A 20892-nucleotide genomic window follows, 5' to 3' on the forward strand; every position below is an offset into this window, starting at 1 on the left:
ACATTTCTGAAATCATCAATATTTAATTTGGAGCAATTTTAAATAATGGTGTATGAAACATTTAGTTAAATTAAAGATTGGCTGGAGAAAAATGTGTAGGCTACATACAATTTATTAACATTACTACAGTATTTATTTTTGGCTAAGTGTAATTTTCCAAACACTGAATAACCAATGTTCACAAGTTGTTCCTTTAGAAACTCAGGTTGGAATATTTAGTATTTCACCATAATATTAGAGTTCTAATTTTCCAAAAATAGCTTGTTATAATTCTGCATGTTTTGTCAGTAACTAATATTGTAAAGCATAGCATATGAATCATTGCATTGATTTTCTTATATGCACATATTAACAAATATGATCAAAGTTGACTGCTACACTTTTCCCACCAGTGATTTTAGGATTAAGAACAACTAGATTCCTCAGAGAGAGAAATAGAGACTTTAAACTGGTTACTGGTGTCTCAGTCTGATCTGATCTGTAGAAATGCAAACACATCAGATTTGAGATTTTCTTCCAGTTGTTTTCCAAATTATTATTAGTTCGACTTATATGGGACTTTAAGCCTTTGCACATACCCTGGATAATTAATTGCTCAGTTTTGTTCTGAAATCATGGTGAATTTCACTTTTCTGAGGAAGAATAATCAAACATTAACACCCGTCTCAGTTCAAAGACTCCCATTTAAAGCTTTACTTCTAAACTTAACAACAGTTTCCCACGCTGCTATATACAACATACGACAGCTTCAGCTGTGGGCTATTAAAAGCACTCAGACCCTGCAGTGTGTGTTTAGAGCTGTGCAAGTGAGCTGACGATCACTAACACTGATTCATATAATCCTAAAGAACACGGTTAAAGACTCGTTTTAGTGGTAAGTGATGAAGAACAATATGAGCTCTGTTGACTGTGTCCTGTTGTGCTGGTTTGATGTTCTGTGTTCAAAACATGTCACCTCAGTGCTGTTAATAATGACCAAAAATATTGTCAATACCAAATGATTTTTATTTTGTTGTTGTTTCTTAGTCAGTCCTGCCGTAATCCAAATGTAGGCTGGGAATTCTTGGCTAATTCTGGAATATATTTAGAGCTTTTTCTCTGAACACAGAGCTTCCATGATAGACTTTAGAGAGTTTCACTTTGTGACTTTACTACTGGTATTGTTTAATATAAAGCAATGTATAGACTGTCACAAATATCTAACAGAGGCGTGTGCTTTTTAGCAATATATAAATAAACTACTCTTATTTTAAGCCCAAATATAATAGAACTATTACTACATTACTGATCAACAAAGGCAAAATGCAGTAAATTCAAATATAATCCTGTTTCATATATTATACTTTGTCCTGTTATAGACATGGTTGTCTAAAATAAGATTCAGAGAGTTTGATATAAAATTGAAGTCAATCCATGACTTTATAAATGGCTTTAATTCTTATTAATGTATATTCTTTTTCCTTTATTTAAGGCCTATAACATTACTGAAACACCATGGGTATAAGTGATATTATGGTAAGAAATTATGTTTTATTTTTAAAGCATTAAAGCAAATGTATTTGAAGTGTAAGACCTGAATGACTTTCTTTCTTCTGTTGAACACAAAATACAGAATGCATGTCAAATGGTGGTGTTTTTTTTTACCATTTTCGAGCTTTTGAGACCCTGGTTGCAGTGGATTCCCATTACAGGACGTTCTTCAAAACAGTCATCGAAACTGTATATTATAATGTGTTTTGCAGAAAAGAAGTAATACTGGTTTGAAATTAGGTTAGAGTGAGCAAATGTTAAAATATTTTTAATTTTGATGGAATAATTCTTGTACACAATAATAATTCATTTGCATTAATTTGTCTCTTTCAGAGGCTGGATGTGACCTCAGTTTGGCCTGTGCTCTCAGTGGTGGTGGTCGTCGCAGCTGGTGTCTTTTATCTCTACAGTCTGATACTCAGGCATTTAGCCAAGACAACTGTGAGGAACAAAGTGGTGCTGATTACGGATTCACTCTCAACACTCGGAAATGGTGCTACTTTTTCAGAACAACTGATCATTCCTGTCATGCAGTACCTTAAAACGAATATGTCTCTATTGTAATTTAAGGAAGTAGTTCTATAAAAGGGTAAATCAGAAATGTGTAATATAGAAATATGATCTTAACTTTATTACTTACAATTTGGCATGACAATTTAGCAGGATAAAGAGTTAGCCATTGCTTATTGAGGGATTGAGAGTTGTACATGATGATATTTAACCATCTTTTGAAATCTTTTCATACCGAATTCTGTAATTTCTTTTTGGTGGAAGTGGACAAAGGAGAGGAGGCGGATTAGCTTGATTTTTCAGATCGCTGTTATTTGCTAGAAAAACAAACGAAAGAGAATAAAACTGGGAGAGCAAAACAAACAACAAAACAGCTTTACAGTAAAGACAACACCATATTAAGACTAAACAAACTAGGGGCATATATACTGTATTGTAATATATATATATATATATATATATATATATATATATATATATATATATATATATATATACAAGCTAATAACATACTGAACATGAAACAGGTGCACAAAACAATCGGTTACCATACCAACAAATGAGGAAAAGAACACAAGGAACTGAAATGAACATGTGACAAACACGGAAGAGAAACTAACAGACCAAAGTGAAGCAGAAACAGACTCTGACTTTGATATTTCCACCAACCCAGACCACAGAGGGTCCGACGGGCTTATATCTTCTGATGATGCCATAGGGATGGCACCCATGGCAGAGCTTTTGATAATGAGGACCAGGGAGGAGCTGGGGCCGGAGGGCGACTAAGGCAGAGTCAGGGAAGCTGGTGAATCTAGTGAAGCCAAAGGGATGGAAGGACAGGGTGACGCCACAGGACCAGATGTCTAAGGTGGAGCTAGGGGATCCAAGGACCAAGGTGGAGCTGGGTGTTGGGAAGACCAGGGAAGACGAGGCAGCACGGACAATGGGAGCAAGGACAATGATGACAACAGAATGATGGAGGAGCTTGGTGAAGCCACAGGGCTGGTGGACTCAGTTACAGCCACAGGTCCGGGAGTCAATGGTGGAGCCGGTGGGACAATGAACCGAGGCGCTGGGATGGCAAGCCATGGTGGAGCTGAGAGAATGAGTAGCCACAGTGGAGTCAAATCAATTCAAGTCACCTTTATTTATATAGTACTTTTTACAATACAAGTTGTTTCAAAGCAGCTTTACAGTGCTAACAGGAAAATAATGCTACATATTTTTTTTGGGCTGTACAGCAGATCTAGAAGCAAATAGCGTTGATAAATCGATGGCCCAAGGCAAAGTCTTTAGCCCAGAAGACCAAGCTGAAGCTGAGTGATCTGAGGAACAAGGAAGATCTGGTAGCTAGGTAGGAGGAGGAAGGAACTGAGGAGCTGGATGGCCAAAGGACAAAGAAAGGTACCATTTAAACCAGATGGCACCAGAGGAGAAGGTGGGCCATGAAACAGAATGGAATGAGTGGAGGGGGTGGGACCAGGATACTAGCTGTAGCCGACAGGGACTAAGGAGCTGGGCAGCCAGGCTGAACCAGTGTAGACAAAAGAACCTGGAAGCCAGGCAGAACCAGTGGAGACGAAGGAGCTTGACAGCTGGGTGGAATAAGGTGGTGGAATTGGTCAATTAGACTGGACGACGACAAACACATTTCAGAACTTACAGCTGGGAAACCCTCCGCCTGGCGGTCCAAATCGAACAGGACTCCCTCCGCGATGGATGTTGCGACCGGCTCTAGCTCCTCAAGCTGGGAGGCTCAAACTCTATGGTGAAAATGGCATCTGGCTCTAGACACGGTACAATGACTTCTTCCACTGGATTCGCAGAAGGCATCAGCTCTGTTGTTGGCTCAGACTCTTTGTTCTTGGAGGAATTGGAGTGTGGGGACATCCTCTGGCTGGACAGACCCTGGAATATGAGGAGTTTGCAAGGAAGTGATGGTATTGGCTTTGTCTTCAAACACCCCACTGGTCATGGATCCCTAGCACGTAGTCATTATACTGCTGTAATGAACAGCTGGACTTCCCCCGACTCCCACGGCATCATCATCAGGAGGTAGTCGTCAAGCCCACTCCAAAAACAGCTCTTGAGTGTGTCGTCGTTCTAGGGTACATGATGGCACATGTTCATGAGTTCCTCCACATGCTGTTCCAGAGGACAACCTACCTGGATTAAATCCATTAATGAGTCATTTGTATGGAAGTAAGGTGCTGGGTAGCGATCCATGCCCATATTGACAGGTTCGGTTTCTGTCACACTTTTGTTGCTGTGGTTGAGGAGGAGAGGAGGTGGATCGCTTTTAACAAGCAAATCACTTTTCTTCACTAGGAAAACAAATAAAAGGGAATCAAACTGGGAGAGGAAAACAAACAACAAAGAAACAGCTTTATCCTATGTTAAGTCAATACCGAACAAAGACTAACAAACTGAGGGCATATAAACAGACACAGGCTAATAACGCACTGAACAAGAATCAGGTGTTTCTTGACAACACCATGACAACAAATGAGGAAATGAACACAGGAAACTGAAATGAACATGTGACCAAAATGAAACAGAAACAGACTCAAACCGTGACGAAGAATAACAGGATGGGAAATGTTGAGGACATATATAAGAAAAATGTATAAATTAATTTCAATTAAAACAAAAATAGCAAGGTAAAAAAGGCATCAAGCTCAGCTCAAACAAAAGTATAGAAACAATTTAATATTAACACAATGTGATAATTGAAAACTCGTACGATTTATAATTTTATCTTTGAAAAAATGGTGGGATATGTTATCCAGTATATTGTGAGTGACATATATATTGAAGACATGAAAATGTACTGCATGTTAGGAATGATAGAGCGATGAACCATGATGATATATGTGTGCAGATGAATTGCATATTGATCGGTTGAACAGTTTTTTTTAGTTTTTTTTTTACATTGTGGTCATTTTAGAATGTGCAAAACTCTTCCATACTGGTGGAGCCAGACTGATCCTTTGTGGAAATAACTGGGGAAAGTTGGAGACTTTTGCTGAGCATCTGATGAGTGAATCAGATCCAACACTTGTGAGTGCAGAATTATCATTAACCATATAAAAGAACTTTGTCTGAAATATTCAGACATATTTTTGTTAAGACTGGTTGTAATATGCGGGGTGACTTGGTTCAATTCAACTTTACTGCTTAGACGTTTCCACCCAAACTGGTGGAGCTGGACTTCAGTAACATGGAGAGCGTTCCTGAGATCGTCTCTGAGATCTTGGAGTGTTACGGCTGTCTGGATGTCCTCGTCTTCAACACCAGCATGAAGGTGAAGGCTCCTGTACACAGTCTGTCCCTCCAGATGGACAGGATTGTCATGGACGTCAACTACTTTGGGCCGGTCACACTGGTTAAGGGTAACATGTAACTCCCACACAGCTGTCAACAATAACTCTCAGTTGTGTTCAAGCATTTTAAAGGGATACTCCACTTTTTTTGGAAATAGGCTCATTTTACAACTCCCCCAGAGTTAAACTGTTGAGTTTTACCGTTTTTGAATCCATTCAGCCGATCTCCGGTTCTGGCGGTACCACTTTTAGCATAGCTTAGCATACATCATTGAAGTGGACAAGACCATTAGCATTTCTCAAAAAAAATTAACAAAGTGTTTAGATGTTTTTCCTATTTAAAACTTGACTCTTCTGTAGTTACATCGTGCACTAAGACCGACGGAAAATGTAAAGTTGCGATTTTCTAGGCTGATATGGCTAGGAACTATTCTCTCATTCCTGCGTAATAATCAAGAAACTTTACTGCCGTACCATGAGTGCAGCAGGCGTAATGATATGACGCAGCGCCTGAAAATAGGCTACCTTCCGTCAACATAACCAACGTGACAACCTGCTTGCACAGGGAGCGTTCCTTGTAGCATGGAGACATTTGTGAGAGACGATTCAGAGGACATGTACTTTGGTTCAGATCCCGAACCGTATCTATTTGAACCGGAATACACTGAAGATGAGCTTTTGGGGACTATTTTCAGGCGCTGCGTCATATCATTACGCCTGCTGCTCTCATGGTACGGCAGTGAAGTTTCTTGATTATTACGCAGGAATGAGAGTATAGTTCCTAGCCATATCAGCCTAGAAAATCGCAACTTTACATTTTCCGTCGGTCTTAGTGCACGATGTAACTACAGAAGAGTCAAGTTTTAAATAGGAAAAATATCAAAACTCTTTGGTAATTTTTTTTTGTTGAGAAATGCTAATGGTTTTGTCCACTTCAATGATGTATGCTAAGCTATGCTAAAAGTGGTACCGCCAGAACCGGAGATCGGCTGAATGGATTCAAAAACAGTAAAACTCAACAGTTTAACTCTGGGGGAGTTGTAAAATGAGCCTATTTCCAAAAAAAGTGGAGTATCCCTTTAAACTGATCTTATTCACGGTCACAGGTGTTCTTCAGTCGCTGATCTCCAGAAGAACGGGTCACATTCTTCTAGTCAACAGCATTCAGGGGAAACTGACGGTGCCCTTCCGCGCCTCCTGTGAGTTTTAAAGAGATCAATTCTGTCATCATTTACTCACATTCATCTCGCTCCAAACAGGCATGCAGTTATTTTCTGAATGAAACACATCAGGAGAAAGTTTGAAGAATGTTCATGCAGCTCTTTTCCAGCTTAAAGATCATTGAAATAAACTGCTCTACGGAAAACACAACAGCATATGAGTTTGAAATGACAGAAAGAGTTTTACTTTTGGGTGAACTATTCCTTTAATGTTCATACAGTTAATCAGCAGTAATAAATCAATGCATATGTTGAATATTTAGATATCTTTGTCAGTGTAAGATGTTCTGCATTGTTCAGATGCGGCGTCCAAGCATGCCGTTCAGGCTTTCTTTGAGTGTCTGCGGGCTGAGGTTCAGGAATATGGGATAACCGTCAGCACCGTCAACCACACCTTCATAAAAACTCCAGACACAAACTCAAAGGACGAGGACGCAGCAAAACCCATGTGGACACGTGAGTGACTGTCCCCGTCAGTTCATAATGTAAAGATCACGGTTTGTAGCTCATAACATCTTCCTTGTGTGTTTGTGTTGTCCACTATATTCCCCTGGACCTTCTGCTTGGACACTGACTGGAAACTGCAGACCTCAAAGCGAAGTCCTTTGGTGTGAACGCTGGAGAAATGGCCACTGAGATCCTGAAGACTCTGAGTAGCAAGAAGAAGGAGATTTTAATGTCCCGCTCCTTCATCCCTAAAGCTGCTCTCTATGCCAGATCTCTCTTCCCAAACCTGTTCTTCTCCATCATGGCAGCAGGAGTCAGAAACACTGCAGCTGTGGAGATGTCTGAGGACTGAAGGACAACACTGAGTAAAAGTGGAGAATGTGTCACTGTGCTGTAGTGCTACAGTTAGAAGACAATTGAATAAATAAATCAGCAAGATTGTGGGTGTTTAATAATCTATCTATCTATCTATCTATCTATCTATCTATCTATCTATCTATCTATCTATCTATCTATCTATCTATCTATCTATCTATCTGTTTCCCAAACTCTTTTAGTCACGACACCCTTTAATTATTTTTTTAAGTAGTTCCCTAGTGTAAGATAGCTTGAAAAGTATCAATATTCTATTAAATGTTCTATACCACGGGGAACAACCCCCATATAGGCTACAGCAGTGTGTTTTTAATGTGTTTTTTTTTATTTATCCATTAGCCTACTTTCTTTTGAAGAGATCACTTTATTGATGGCATATTTTATTCATATACATTGCTCAATTAACTATCTCACCTAAATGTTTATCTATCCATCCATCTCAGATGTGAGAGAGGAATAAACATGATCACAGCGCCCTCTGCTGTTGTTGTTGTTAATTCACACTGTTTGGTGACGTCACATCATGGCGCGACACTTACTGTCTGTAAACCAAGGGGGTAATCCATCGACCGGATGTTGAAGCCGGCCGGGTGCCGCCATGTTGTAGCAGAACTTCACTTGCGTTAGCATTTCCATTGAATCCCATTCATTTTGGCGTCACTTTGACAGCGAATAACTTTACATCTGAGGCGTTTAAAGACTCCATTTGTCAATTATTTATTTCTAAAGAAACACGACAATGTATAAAGGGCTCCATTACCTTCTATGTTACATTATGGCCCCGTAGAAACAGATTTAGTAAAAATAGGCTAACGATTGCGTCATAACCACTCGACTCTCTGTCGCGCTGTACAGAAATTACCGTACAGACAGGAGGAGAAGCTCGCAGGCAATCGGGGGGACGTCCCGTCAAGGGAGAAGCCCATAGATAATGAGTCCATAAAAGCAACGGAATACTTACTCCTGCTCACTCACGCCAAAGAACTCTTTGCTCAAGTTCCCCGTCTCTGCAAGATTAACGTTGGCAGTTTTCACGCACAGCTACTAGAAGATTAACGTCTGTCAGACAGGTTGCCCACGTCATCAAGCTTAGTTTGAGTCGGTTTGAGTCTGCGCGTCAGGAACGGAAGTGCTCAAAAATCGCTAAAAATGGGCTTCAACTGTCTCAACTGAGTTCCAATGAGATGGCTCTGTCCATTTCTTATACTGTCTATGCTGTAAACTGCATGTTTCGGTTCACTCGAGGATATAAGAGCAGTCAGCGACTCCGCAAACACACATGTTGTGGATCATGTACTGACGCCTCAAATCTGTGTGTGATTCACGACAGACAGAATCAGCGCTTCACAATCACTCTCGACTGCGACGGTAAGAGAAAATAACGTTATTCATTCTGTCTCAAACCTAGTGAGCATCAAAACAGCATATTCAGTCGCGCTGATGTCCACTAGATAGGCAGCACTCTAGGTTATGAGCCAGCCTGCATCACTGATAACAATATCCCCCTGTGTGTCTGTGTGTGAGCAGGAGCAGCGAGTAGTGCAGTGCTGAAGTACACTATCACACATGATCAGCTGGTGGAGTTGATGTCTACTGAGGTCCCTCAATCTCACAGGGGTAAAGGTGTTGCTGCACACCTGGCGAAGGTCAGACCGCTTTACACTCCCTCACTTACTCAACTTCTGCTGTTCCTGCAACTCAATCATCTACTTCTCTTCTTCTTCAGGCGGCTCTGGATTTCCTTGTTGAAGAAAATATGAAAGCGAGGATCTCCTGTTGGTACATTAGGAAATATGTGGACGAAAATCCACATCTTAGATACCAGGCTCATATTGAAGATAAATAAAGGCAGAATTAAACCTTATTTAACAGATTTTCCCTCTGTGTTTTATTGTATGATCATTTTGTAGGTTTTCACATCAACCATATAAGTGACCAATCTACTGCTAAGCAACAGCCTAACAACCACCCAGAAAACCCTGGTAACAACTCCCTAGTTACTATACAAAACACCATAACAAAGCGCTAGCCAAGCAGCTGGCAGACAAATATTATTATTTTTATTAATGTACACTACAAGCCAAATGTAAAAACAGTAATGTATTCTTGCAATATACAAAGGGTGAATGTTTGTTGAAGAGTGAGCACTGAAGATAGCACCGTGCTGAAACGTTTGCTACTCTTCATTTGATTTTAATTCACTTTGCACTTTTTGCACTATGCAATCCAGAAAATAAAAACATGTTTTGACAGACTTCTGTAGTCTGTACTGAATTCAGTGTGTGGCCAGCCCCGTTCTTGCTCTTCTTGCAATAGAAAACCTGTTCAAAATTCAAAATAACTGTTTTCTAAATGTAATGTAAATGTAATGTATTCCTGTGATCAAAGCTGTATTTTCAGCATCATTACTCCAGTCTTCAGTGTCACATGATTTATGCACTGATTTGATGTGTGATTTTGTCTTTTCTGTTAATGTTGGATTTATTATAGTGTCTTATTAACTGTGGGTATTTAATTGGTAAACTGTCAAGGGTACATTTTTAGAAAGCTTTTAGTGAGTGCAAGCACACCTTGTACTTTTTGCACTTTATTTGTGGGCTCTCTAGACAATCATATTTTGCAAGCTTTTTGTCCAATTTTCGTGTGCGGAGCTTTTTTTTCAGATTGTTGAGTTTTTTTTTTGGATCTACGCGCTGCAAGTGGTTTGTTCATTATTCTGTTTGGGACTAGTGTTTGGTGCTACACCTTTCCATTCTCCCTAGAAAGCTTTTAGTGGAAGAAGATTATTTTTGCAAAGTTGAAAATTAAAACTTGTATTGTTTGGAAGCACGTCTCTGACTTTTAATCCAATTCAAACCAGCAGGGTCCTCACTGTAACCACATGTGAGGTATTTTTATTTTATTTTCCTGGGTGGTGAAATACTGTAGGCGACGTCTGGCTTTCTTAATAGTTTTAGCCAAAGGTTACAAATAGATTTTTTTTTTTTTAAAAATCACCATTTATGTAAAATATAGAACATTTGTAATATTGTAAACATTGTTTTGATCAAAAGTGTCCTTGCTGAATAAAAGTAATAATTTTTATTTTACTTTAAAAAAAAAGAAATCTTACTTCTGAACATTATTTGATGTTTTTTTTAAAGAAATAACTTCACAATGTCAATTTACATATTATTACATGGATGCATTTTTTTTTTTTACATGGGGTTCCTGCTCTGACAACTGTCCTCAATGACAAGAAAAACACGTTACAATCCAGCTTTAATAATGGCGATATTTACATAGACCTGCTTACATATTAAAGCTTGTCCCACATCGCCATAACCCAATTCATCTATCAGCTAAAAGGCGATTTATTCATGTAGGGCCTATGCTATATTTTTACTTCTGAAATGAATAAGTAGGCTACTCACTCCTTTATTTAATTTTAAGTGGCACTTCTAATCTCTTGTCCAACACAGTTGACGTATCTAAATCCAGTTTGGGGCGGGGCTCGATGATGTTCACGGAGTTCGCCTGTGTGTCTCAGAGAGTGAAACCGAAAGCGGTCGAGTCCGACAATTGGACTCAATTTCAGAGAATTCAAGAAATGGCCTCGAATTTCATGGTAAGTTTCTTAAAACGTTTTCTATAATATAATTTTCTATAATATAGATAGCATTATTAATAAAATCTACCTATAGATAGACCATCTGGGTGTATACCGAACTCAAACACGTTAAAGCTAATTGTTTCTGACGTATTTCACGATGGCAACTGTAATACTCCTGAAATGGATAAACGTACACAGATTGTATTTCTGAGTGTAGCTTGTGCGGTTACCTGAAAAGAATAATAAACTGTTGTGAACCGATGTATGAATACAGAAACAAGTAAGAGCAAAACATGTTGGGCTGAAAACAAGGCCGTATAACCATGTCTTTAACGTAGCCTACATTCACTCTTATTTAACATGTTAAAAAACACAAAACGTTTATTGTCTCAACACATTCACTTATGAATGACATGTATCAGGTAAATTATAGCATATTTTCAATTAAAAATAGCGAAATTTCACAAAAAAGTCGAGTTGTTTACGTAACAGGAAACGTTCTCATAACTCTGGCTAACATTATCTCAAGGTCCTCTTCGTTCTCAAAGTTATGAACAAACGTTCTTCCAGTAAACATTAATAGATGTTTAATGTTATCTGGTTCTATGTTATCTGTAAACACTTAATTTGTTATGATTTATAAGCTGTTTTCCACATTGGGACTACAAAAAATTCATATAAGGTCAAAATTTACAGATAGTATTACTATCCTTATGAGGACATTTGGTCCGCCATAAGTAGGGAAAACCAGGTACACACACACACACACACACACAGACAGAGAGAGAGAGAGAGAGAGAGAGAGAGAGAGACAGGGGTAGCTACATAGACATTATCACCATTTTGAAAATACAGAACTTAACCGCACATTAAGCAATAGGAAAAAACCATTGTTAAATTAAAATGTCCAGGTAAGAAAGTTTATGAAATAAGAATAATATAGTTAAACCTAAGAGATTCATTTTAATTTAATTGTCAAAATGTAGTGTATTATTCTTGCTTTTTCTTGCCACATACAGGCCTGAAATCAAATCTGTCTTCTTTAAAGAAGAAGAGAAACAGAAACCTGCATGTAAAATGAGTGTGTATGAGGTGAAAGAGGAGGAGGCGTCTGTACACACTCAGAGAGCAGCATCTCCAGGATTCAGTTATGTGTCCATGAAGAGTAACCACTCCATGTTTGAGCCCCCTAATCTCAGTAATGGACCATCTCCAGGATCCAGCTGTGTGTCCATGAAGAGTAACCTATCCATGTTTGAGCCCCCTAATCTCAGTAATGGACCATCTCCAGGATCCAGCTGTGTGTCAATGAAGAGTAACAACTCCATGTTTGAGCCTCCTTATGTCAGTAATGGACCATCTCCAGGATTCAGCTGTGTGTCTAATAAGAGTAACCACTCCATGTTTGAGCCCCCTTATGTCAGTAATGGACCATCTCCAGGATTCAGCTGTGTGTCTAATAAGAGTAACCACTCCATGTTTGAGCCCCCTTATCTCATTAATGGACCATCTCCAGGATCCAGCTGTGTGTCCATGAAGAGTAACCACTCCATGTTTGAGCCCCCTAATCTCAGTGATGGACCATCTCCAGGATTTAGCTGTGTGTCCATGAAGAGTAACCACTCCATGTTTGAGCCCCCTGATCTCAGTGATGGACCATCTCCAGGATTTAGCTGTGTGTCCATGAAGAGTAACCTATCCATGTTTGAGCCCCCTAATCTCAGTAATGGACCATCTCCAGGATTTAGCTGTGTGTCCATGAAGAGTAACCACTCCATGTTTGAGCCCCCTTATCTCATTAATGGACCATCTCCAGGATCCAGCTGTGTGTCCATGAAGAGTAACCACTCCATGTTTGAGCCCCCTAATCTCAGTGATGGACCATCTCCAGGATTTAGCTGTGTGTCCATGAAGAGTAACCACTCCATGTTTGAGCCCCCTAATCTCAGTGATGGACCATCTCCAGGATTTACCTGTGTGTCCATGAAGAGTAACCACTCCATGATTAATCCCCCTTATCTCAGTGATGGACCTGCTGTGACCTCTGACCCTGCGTGAGTATCATTCACTATCTGCTAGAGCTGCACAATTCTGGATGATTTAAGAATCACAATTTTTTTTGTTTAAAGCTGCAGTCCGTAGCTTTTTTAAATTAAAAATAATCCAAAATAATTATATTTAAAAAAAAATATTCAGCCAGTGTTCAAAACTATCTGCTTGCCATAGCTAGATTCAAAATGGTTAGCTTGTAATAATGATTTTAATTCCAGTGGTACTGGTGGGTTTCCGCGGGAAATTCGAGCATGTCTTTGCGTCATTACATCACACCCGTACACATAAAGAAGGAGTTTCGGCTAGCCGGCTATACTTCGCGTGACGAGATGTTTAGATGTATAGGCTTTTCTCGCAGCACTTTACATAATTAAACTTATGGCATCCAGAAAGATCCAAACAACAATCATCAGTGTCAACTGGAGATTCAGCAGTTATAAAACCCAAAAGACTTCGTACTTCGGATTTAAGGTGGCTAGAGAAAGAGAAAGAAACGGTCTCATGCGAACACAAGGATTTAAACACCGGCGGGGCTTTTGAAAAGTGCGTGAACTCTGTGTTTTGAAGGGGTTCAAAACGGAAGAAGTGACGGCTTTTTTCTGCTTAACAAGTAAGACATTTCAATAGTTCAATCGTGTAACAGTACGTTTTCTTAATTCACACAGTTATGGAGTTTCCTTTATTGTGCCTTTCTCGTTTTGCTATTATGGAGAATATGAATTCTGAACTACACAGGTAACCATAAAACACATTAAATTTAACATTAGTCACGCAATGCTGATGTGATGTTGTTAACATGAACAATTTGAGAACAAAGTAGGCTATAATTTGCACGGTTGCTGTAAATCGCGTTGATTAAATCTAATGAAGCTTATGTCGAATGCTTTTTCCCCCTTAGTTGGTCAGAACAAAAATGGATTTTACTTACTTGTTCAGAAGACATTTTCTTGTGAAAATTCTTATGTTGGTCAAACTTTCAAAAAGTGAATCCGTGATTCTGTATGACAGTATCCACACAGCGCGGTGACTGACAGCAGCACTCGCCTCAAAACACTGTGTTCATCCGCGCTGTTTCATGCCGATTTACAACCCACGTAAAGATGATAATTCCGCGAATCACTGCAGTTACAGATTTCGAACAGAGAGATGGCGACAAAGAGGAAAAGCTACGGACTGCAGCTTTAAAATAGAGATTCTGTCACAATTCTGAATATAGACAACTAAACAAAATATGTAATTTTCTAGAAGTTCTGGAAAAATTTTAATTGCTGCAGTCTATTTAAAAATATCGAATTAATTTAAATTAATTACTATTATTATTACTTTAATTTTGAATCAATGATACAATGATTTACTTGTTTCATTACTGGAGGAGTCAGAGTTTTTGAACAAATCTCATTAATTAATGATTCAATGACAAATACATTTTATTAAGTCACTTGTCGCCACCTACTGGTGAAACGATGTCATTCATAAAATCTTTATTTATTTACATCTTTCTGTAAGTGTAGGAGTAAGGGTCGACCGATATTGTTTTTTTGATGGCCGATGCCGATACAAATATCCAAGAGAGCAGGGTGGCCGGTGACTGATATAAAGCCAATATTTTATATATATACACTCATCTAAAGGATTATTAGGAACACCTGTTCAATTTCTCATTAATGCAATTATCTAATCAACCAATCACATGGCAGTTGCTTCAGTGCATTTAGGAGTGTGGTCCTGGTCAAGACAATCTCCTGAACTCCAAACTGAATGTCAGAATGGGAAAGAAAGGTGATTTAAGCTATTTTGAGCGTGGCATGGTTGTTGGTGCCAGACGGGCCGGTCTGAGTATTTCACAATCTGCTCAGTTACTGGGATTTTCTCGCACAACCATTTCTAGGGTTTACAAAGAATGGTGTGAAAAGGGAAAAACATCCAGTATGCGGCAGTCCTGTGGGCGAAAATACCTTGTTGATGCTAGAGGTCAGAGGAGAATGGGCCGACTGATTCAAGCTGATAGAAGAGCAACTTTGACTGAAATAACCACTCGTTACAACCGAGGTATGCAGCAAAGCATTTGTGAAGCCACAACACGCACAACCTTGAGGCGGATGGGCTACAACAGCAGAAGACCCCACCGGGTACCACTCATCTCCACTACAAATAGGAAAAAGAGGCTACAATTTGCAAGAGCTCACCAAAATTGGACAGTTGAAGACTGGAAAAATGTTGCCTGGTCTGATGAGTCTCGATTTCTGTTGAGACATTCAGATGGTAGAGTCAGAATTTGGCGTAAACAGAATGAGAACATGGATCCATCATGCCTTGTTACCACTGTGCAGGCTGGTGGTGGTGGTGTAATGGTGTGGGGGATGTTTTCTTTGCACACTTTATGCCCCTTAGTGCCAATTGGGAATCGTTTAAATGCCACGGCCTACCTGAGCATTGTTTCTGACCATGTCCATCCCTTTATGGCCACCATGTACCCATCCTCTGATGGCTACTTCCAGCAGGATAATGCACCATGTCACAAAGCTCGAATCATTGGTTTCTTGAACATGACAATGAGTTCACTGTACTAAAATGGCCCCCAGAGTCACCAGATCTCAACCCAATAGAGCATCTTTGGGATGTGGTGGAACGGGAGCTTCGTGCCCTGGATGTGCATCCCACAAATCTCCATCAACTGCAAGATGCTATCCTATCAATATGGACCAACATTTCTAAAGAATGCTTTCAGCACCTTGTTGAATCAATGCCACGTAGAAATAAGGCAGTTCTGAAGGCGAAAGGGAGTCAAACACAGTATTAGTATGTTGTTCCTAATAATCCTTTAGGTGAGTGTATATATAAATATAGCTATATATATATATATATATATAGCTCTATATATCCAGAATTTTATATATAGGCTACAGGCCTATTCTGGTGGGTGCGGTGATGCGGTGGCGACTCATAAGCATGTAAGGGTGGCGGCGCTGCCAATAAAGCACCTAAAAGCTGTCACAAAGAACCGGCAAAAGTAATGATTATGAATATGTAAAATATAGCAAGGAGATATTTTAATTGTTTATTAATAAACAAGTGTTTTCTTTCTTAAAAGTAGACATGTCTGTGAGGCAAGTAGGCTACCTTATGCGCTGAGTTTCGGTTCATTTACGAGACGAGTTCCAGTTCACGCGCCAGCGCCTCCGTTTCTTATCTATCGTCTACTATATTTACTTCTTATTTATTAAATCAGGCAATTGGTTGATGAAACATTGATTAAAATTAAGATACAATTAATACAAAACGAAATTCAGGTTAAAGAACGGTTTTGTGCTTTCTGTTTGATGTCTCTTTGAAAGTTTTAAAGCATCTTTTAGTGGCGCTTTCAGAGCGCTCACGTCCGTAACGGTGAACACGTCTGTAACATTTGTTGCGAACACGAAAAATAAAAAAAAATGAAATAGAATTATGTACTGTGGAGACTGAGAGCCACCCTTCTTCATCGGGTGGGTAGTAGGCTATTACTTTGGTTTGCGCAGTGTAATTCAAATAATCACTAAAAAGGAAGCCATGTGCGCGGAGTTCTGATAAAATGAAACAAATAAAGCAGGGATACTTAGGCTACTTGTCAAGCAGAAATGTGGCTAACTCTGCATCGGTTTTTAGTTTTTTTTAAACGCGTAGCTCCCTCCACCTAGGAAAAGCCGCTCCGATGTTTACCCTCGTTTTATTTCGCGCTCTGTCTAGTTCTTTCTTTTTCGCTTGTTTAACGTCATCGTTTTTTTTCCGTTTACACATCTTTGTTGGATGAGCAGGAGCCACTCGAAAAATTGGCAATTTTGGTGGTGTGTCTGCCATTAGCACAGATGCGGCACACCGGCAATCTTGATTTTGAACGACGGTACGCGCTGTGCAAGAGAGGGGTGTGATCAGCGCGTACACGAGCTTGATTGATACTGCTAAGACATTCCTCCTGGCTCTGATTGGTTGTTTCTGACCGGGAGCAGTGTATTTCTGCAAATGGCAATAGGACCACTGGGAGGAGCCAGAGGAGCTTGATTTTTTTCACAGATTATCTGTCTCATATTCTACTGTCAGGACATAATGACAGTTTTAACAAATATGTAAAAAAAATATTTTTTTCAAAAGTTACCTACTGCTGCTTTAATAGCAACTAGAGTAACTTGGCAACTGTGGTATATTTTTCTGGCTTCAGAAATGATCTTAAATACAGACGTTGCCAGATTTCTTCTGGATTTAATCTGTCTCAGTTTTTTCTGTTTCTTCATGTGATCACTGACAGACTCGATGATGGTGAGATCAGATCATACCGGCTGTTGTCAGACTCTGTGTGCATACAAAAAACTCACTGGATTATTTCAATTAATGGCAAAATAATTAAATGTAAACTCATATTTCCTACTGACAAAATATATAAATAACCGACTTAAAGCCATTTTTGGCAGGTGAAAATACAAATGTGCCTAAGATTTTTGCACAGTAGTGTATATCTCATTATGATCTGAAATATATCTCTTTTTTTCTCAGTATCATCAGCAGGAAGAGAAAGATAGCAGCATCTCCAGTATTCAGATGTGTGTCTATGAAGAGTAACAGACCCATGATTCACCCCACTGATCTCTGTAATGAAGCCGTGCCCTTCGACCCTGTGTGAGTATATTCATGTGCACTTAAAGCTGCAGTCCGCAGTTTTTTCTCTTTGTCGCCATCTCTGCTCGAAATCTGCAATTGCAGTCATTCGCGGAATTATCAACTTTACGTGAGTTGTACTTCGACACGGCACAGCGCGGATAAATCCGATGTTTTGAGGAGAGTGTGCAGCTGTCAGTCACCGCGCCGGTGTCGATACTGGCATTCAGAATCACAGATTATTCTTTTTGGGAGTATGACCAACATAATAATTTTCACCGGAAAATGTCATCTGAACAAGTAAGTAACATCCAGTTTTGTTCTGGTTCTGACATTGCAGTAAATCACGCTGATTAAATCCAACAATCGCTTATCATATCACTTAAAACCGTGCAAATTACACTTTGTTCTCAAATTGTTAATGTTAACAACGTCAGCATTGCGTGACTACATTTAATGTCCTTCCGATATGTATCCTTGTTTTCGCATGAGCCGGTTGCAGTCTCTTTTTTTCTGTAGCCACTCTGAAGTCCGAACGAAGTCTTTTGCATTTTACAGCGGGTGAATCTGTTGTCACTGGTGATTGTCGTTTGAACCTTTCTGGATCCGCCATCAAATTGATAAGTTTAATTATATCAAGTGCTGTGAGAAAAGGCTATAAATCTCCACCTCCAACATCCTCACACTCAATCTAGCCGAGACTCTTCTTTATGTGTACAGATGTGATGTAATGACGCAAAGACATGCTCGAATCTCCCGCGGAAATCCACCAGTACCACTGGAATTAAAAACATTATTACAAGCTTACCGCTTTGAATCGAGCTAAGGCAAGCAGAGAGTTTTGAACACTGGCTGGTTTTGTATTTTCTCAAAAATGTATTTTGGATCATTTTTAACCCAAAAAAGCTACTGACTGCAGCTTTAAAAATGTATTCATTACCCTTACTTTGTTTAATTTAGGAACGCTTTTAAACTTGATTTAATTTACTTCATTCAAATAAAGTCACTTTCATTGGGTCAACACAATTTAGTTGGATTATATCAACTTTATTAGGTTTGTCAAACTAAATCTTCTTACATAATTCAACATAATTTAACTCATGTACTAAGGTATATTTAATTTTTTATGTACTATTTAATTTAGTCAATTTACTATTATTTAATTGTCTTAGTTTGGTCCAACTTATATTGTTTTATCAATTTAATAATGTTTAATTAATTGACTTATATTGGTCTAATTTCAAGATCTAGTATAAATGTAATGAAATTATGACATTTTTAGGAATTATGAAATGTTTATTATTTTAGAATTAAAAATACTGAACAAAAACAGTGAACCATGGTAAAAAAGAAAAGAAAAGTGGCCAATGGATATATTGTAGTATTTAAAAAAAAAGAAAGCACTAGTTTCCCATATATGGAAATGTATTATGTAATATATTGCATTATATTTTGTAGTATATTCACATATATTTTTTGTTCTGTAAGGGGGAGACGTACAAATTGTACAATATTGGAGGGGAACAGAACCTTGAGGAACTTTATGTCATAAAATCAACTGGCCACAATAGATTCATTATATGTAAAATAGGTTTATTAAACAAACACTTCTTTATCATTTGGTTGTGGTATGATTTTTAATAAGATTATTTAATATTAAAGATATTTACATATTTTCTCTATTTTGATAAATGTATTTTCTGTTTGTTTTAATGTATTTTCAGTGGTGGGAGAGCTGACCAGATCAGAGATGTGTCCTGTCAGACCAGCACATCCTCCTCCTGTCAGAAACACATCAGTCATCATGACACAGCCCTGCAGCTCGATTCCCACCAACCAGTGCATGATGATCTTCAGAGAGTCAAAGACCTGCACAAAACCAGCATGAAGAAGAGATATGAGAGCGTATTTGAGGGAATCAAACTACAAGAGAATCAGACTCTCCTGAACAGGATTTACACACAGCTGTACATCATAGAGGGAGAGAGTGAAGGGGTGAATGAAGAACATGAGGTGCTACAGATGGAGAAAAGTTACAAGACCCTCCAAGACACTCCAATCCACTGCAATGACATCTTTGATCCTTCACCTGAACTAGGATATGAGGAGAAGAGAAGAGAGAAGAAAGACAAAATCAAGACTGTTCTTACTAAAGGCATCGCTGGAATCGGAAAAACCGTGTCTGTGCAGAAGTTCATTCTGGACTGGGCCGAGGGAAAAGCCAATCAGGATGTAGATTTCATGTTTGTGCTTCCATTTAGAGAGCTGAACTTGATTAAAGATCATCAGTACAGTCTTCACAGACTTCTGCTGGACTTTCATCCTGAACTTCAAGATCTGGACATAAACATTTATGATGAATGTACAGTTGTGTTGATCTTTGATGGTCTGGATGAAAGCAGATTGACACTGAAGTTTTCAGACAGTGAGAACGTTTCAGATGTGACTGAGACTTCATCAGTGGGTGTGTTGATGTCAAACCTCATGAAAGGAGATCTGCTTCCCTCCGCTCTCATCTGGATAACCACCAGACCAGCAGCAGCCAATCAGATCCCCTCCAAATACATCAACCGTGTGACAGAAATTCAGGGATTCAATGACCCTCAGAAAGAGGAATATTTCAGGAAGAGAATCAGTGATGAGCATCAAGCCAGCAGAATCATCTCACACATCAGAAGAGCAAGAAGCCTCCACATCATGTGCCACATACCCGTCTTCTGCTGGATCTCAGCCACTGTGCTTCAAAACATCCTGAAACAAGATCTCAGTGCAGAAATCCCTCAAACTCTGACTGAAATGTACATACACTTCCTCCTCATTCAAACTCATATGAGGAACCAGAAGTATGAAGAGAGAGATCCAGAGAAACTCCTGCAGTCCAACAGAGAAGTGATTGTGAAACTTGCTGAACTGGCTTTCAATCAGCTGATGAAGGGCAATGTGATGTTCTATGAGGAGGACCTGATTGAGAGCGGCATAGACGTCACTGACGCCTCAGTGTATTCTGGGATTTGCACTGAGATCTTTAGGGAGGAATCTGTGATTTATCACAGGAAGGTTTACAGCTTTGTACATCTGAGCTTTCAGGAGTTTTTTGCAGCACTGTATGTGTTTTTCTGCTTTTTACACAAAAACTGTGAAGTTCTGAAAGAGTTTCTCACAGAAAAGTCCAGAACTCAGTATGAGAATGTTCCTCTAGAAGAGCTCCTGAAGGAAG

General features: G+C 39.1%; 3 protein-coding genes across 3 annotated transcripts; all 3 read left to right on the plus strand.

Annotated features, from left to right (window-relative positions):
* Positions 1 to 1228: 1228 nt before the first annotated feature.
* Positions 1229 to 7468, plus strand: dhrs7ca (dehydrogenase/reductase (SDR family) member 7Ca). Its single transcript, XM_056237233.1, has 7 exons — positions 1229 to 1515; positions 1864 to 2023; positions 4988 to 5100; positions 5222 to 5432; positions 6470 to 6562; positions 6884 to 7039; positions 7171 to 7468. Exons 1-7 carry the CDS (start codon positions 1495 to 1497, stop codon positions 7380 to 7382), a joined length of 966 nt encoding a protein of 321 aa, XP_056093208.1. The 5' UTR covers positions 1229 to 1494; the 3' UTR covers positions 7383 to 7468.
* Positions 7469 to 8626: 1158 nt separating this feature from the next.
* Positions 8627 to 9269, plus strand: im:6904045 (protein NATD1). The gene is made up of 3 exons (XM_056237222.1): positions 8627 to 8773; positions 8933 to 9051; positions 9132 to 9269. Exons 1-3 carry the CDS (start codon positions 8632 to 8634, stop codon positions 9249 to 9251), a joined length of 381 nt encoding a protein of 126 aa, XP_056093197.1. The 5' UTR covers positions 8627 to 8631; the 3' UTR covers positions 9252 to 9269.
* A 1698-nt stretch (positions 9270 to 10967) lies between these two features.
* LOC130072202 (uncharacterized) lies at positions 10968 to 20888 on the plus strand (the record flags this gene model as incomplete). The annotated part of the gene is made up of 4 exons (XM_056237214.1): positions 10968 to 11012; positions 12017 to 13051; positions 17574 to 17696; positions 19400 to 20888. Coding segments are annotated over exons 2-4 (2589 nt in total), but the record flags the coding sequence as incomplete, so codon positions are not given.
* Between the last annotated feature and the right edge of the window lie 4 nt (positions 20889 to 20892).

The sequence above is a fragment of the Rhinichthys klamathensis genome, unplaced genomic scaffold (genome assembly GCF_029890125.1).
Source record: "Rhinichthys klamathensis goyatoka isolate OS25496 unplaced genomic scaffold, OSU_Roscu_1.1 h1tg000484l_1, whole genome shotgun sequence".
Classification (NCBI taxonomy): domain Eukaryota; kingdom Metazoa; phylum Chordata; class Actinopteri; order Cypriniformes; family Leuciscidae; genus Rhinichthys; species Rhinichthys klamathensis.

What these genes read in the sequence shown, in the direction of transcription:
- dhrs7ca (XM_056237233.1), top strand. Translation starts at nt 1,495, where the DNA reads ATGGGTATAAGTGATATTATG. An exon ending in GCCGGTCACACTGGTTAAGG is followed by an intron (nt 5,433 to 6,469) that starts GTAACATGTAAC and finishes TCACGGTCACAG; the next exon opens with GTGTTCTTCAGTCGCTGATC. An exon ending in GGTGCCCTTCCGCGCCTCCT is followed by an intron (nt 6,563 to 6,883) that starts GTGAGTTTTAAA and finishes TGCATTGTTCAG; the next exon opens with ATGCGGCGTCCAAGCATGCC.
- im:6904045 (XM_056237222.1), top strand. Translation starts at nt 8,632, where the DNA reads ATGTTTCGGTTCACTCGAGGATATAAGAGCAGTCAGCGACTCCGCAAA. An exon ending in AATCACTCTCGACTGCGACG is followed by an intron (nt 8,774 to 8,932) that starts GTAAGAGAAAAT and finishes GTGTGTGAGCAG; the next exon opens with GAGCAGCGAGTAGTGCAGTG. An exon ending in TTGCTGCACACCTGGCGAAG is followed by an intron (nt 9,052 to 9,131) that starts GTCAGACCGCTT and finishes CTTCTTCTTCAG; the next exon opens with GCGGCTCTGGATTTCCTTGT.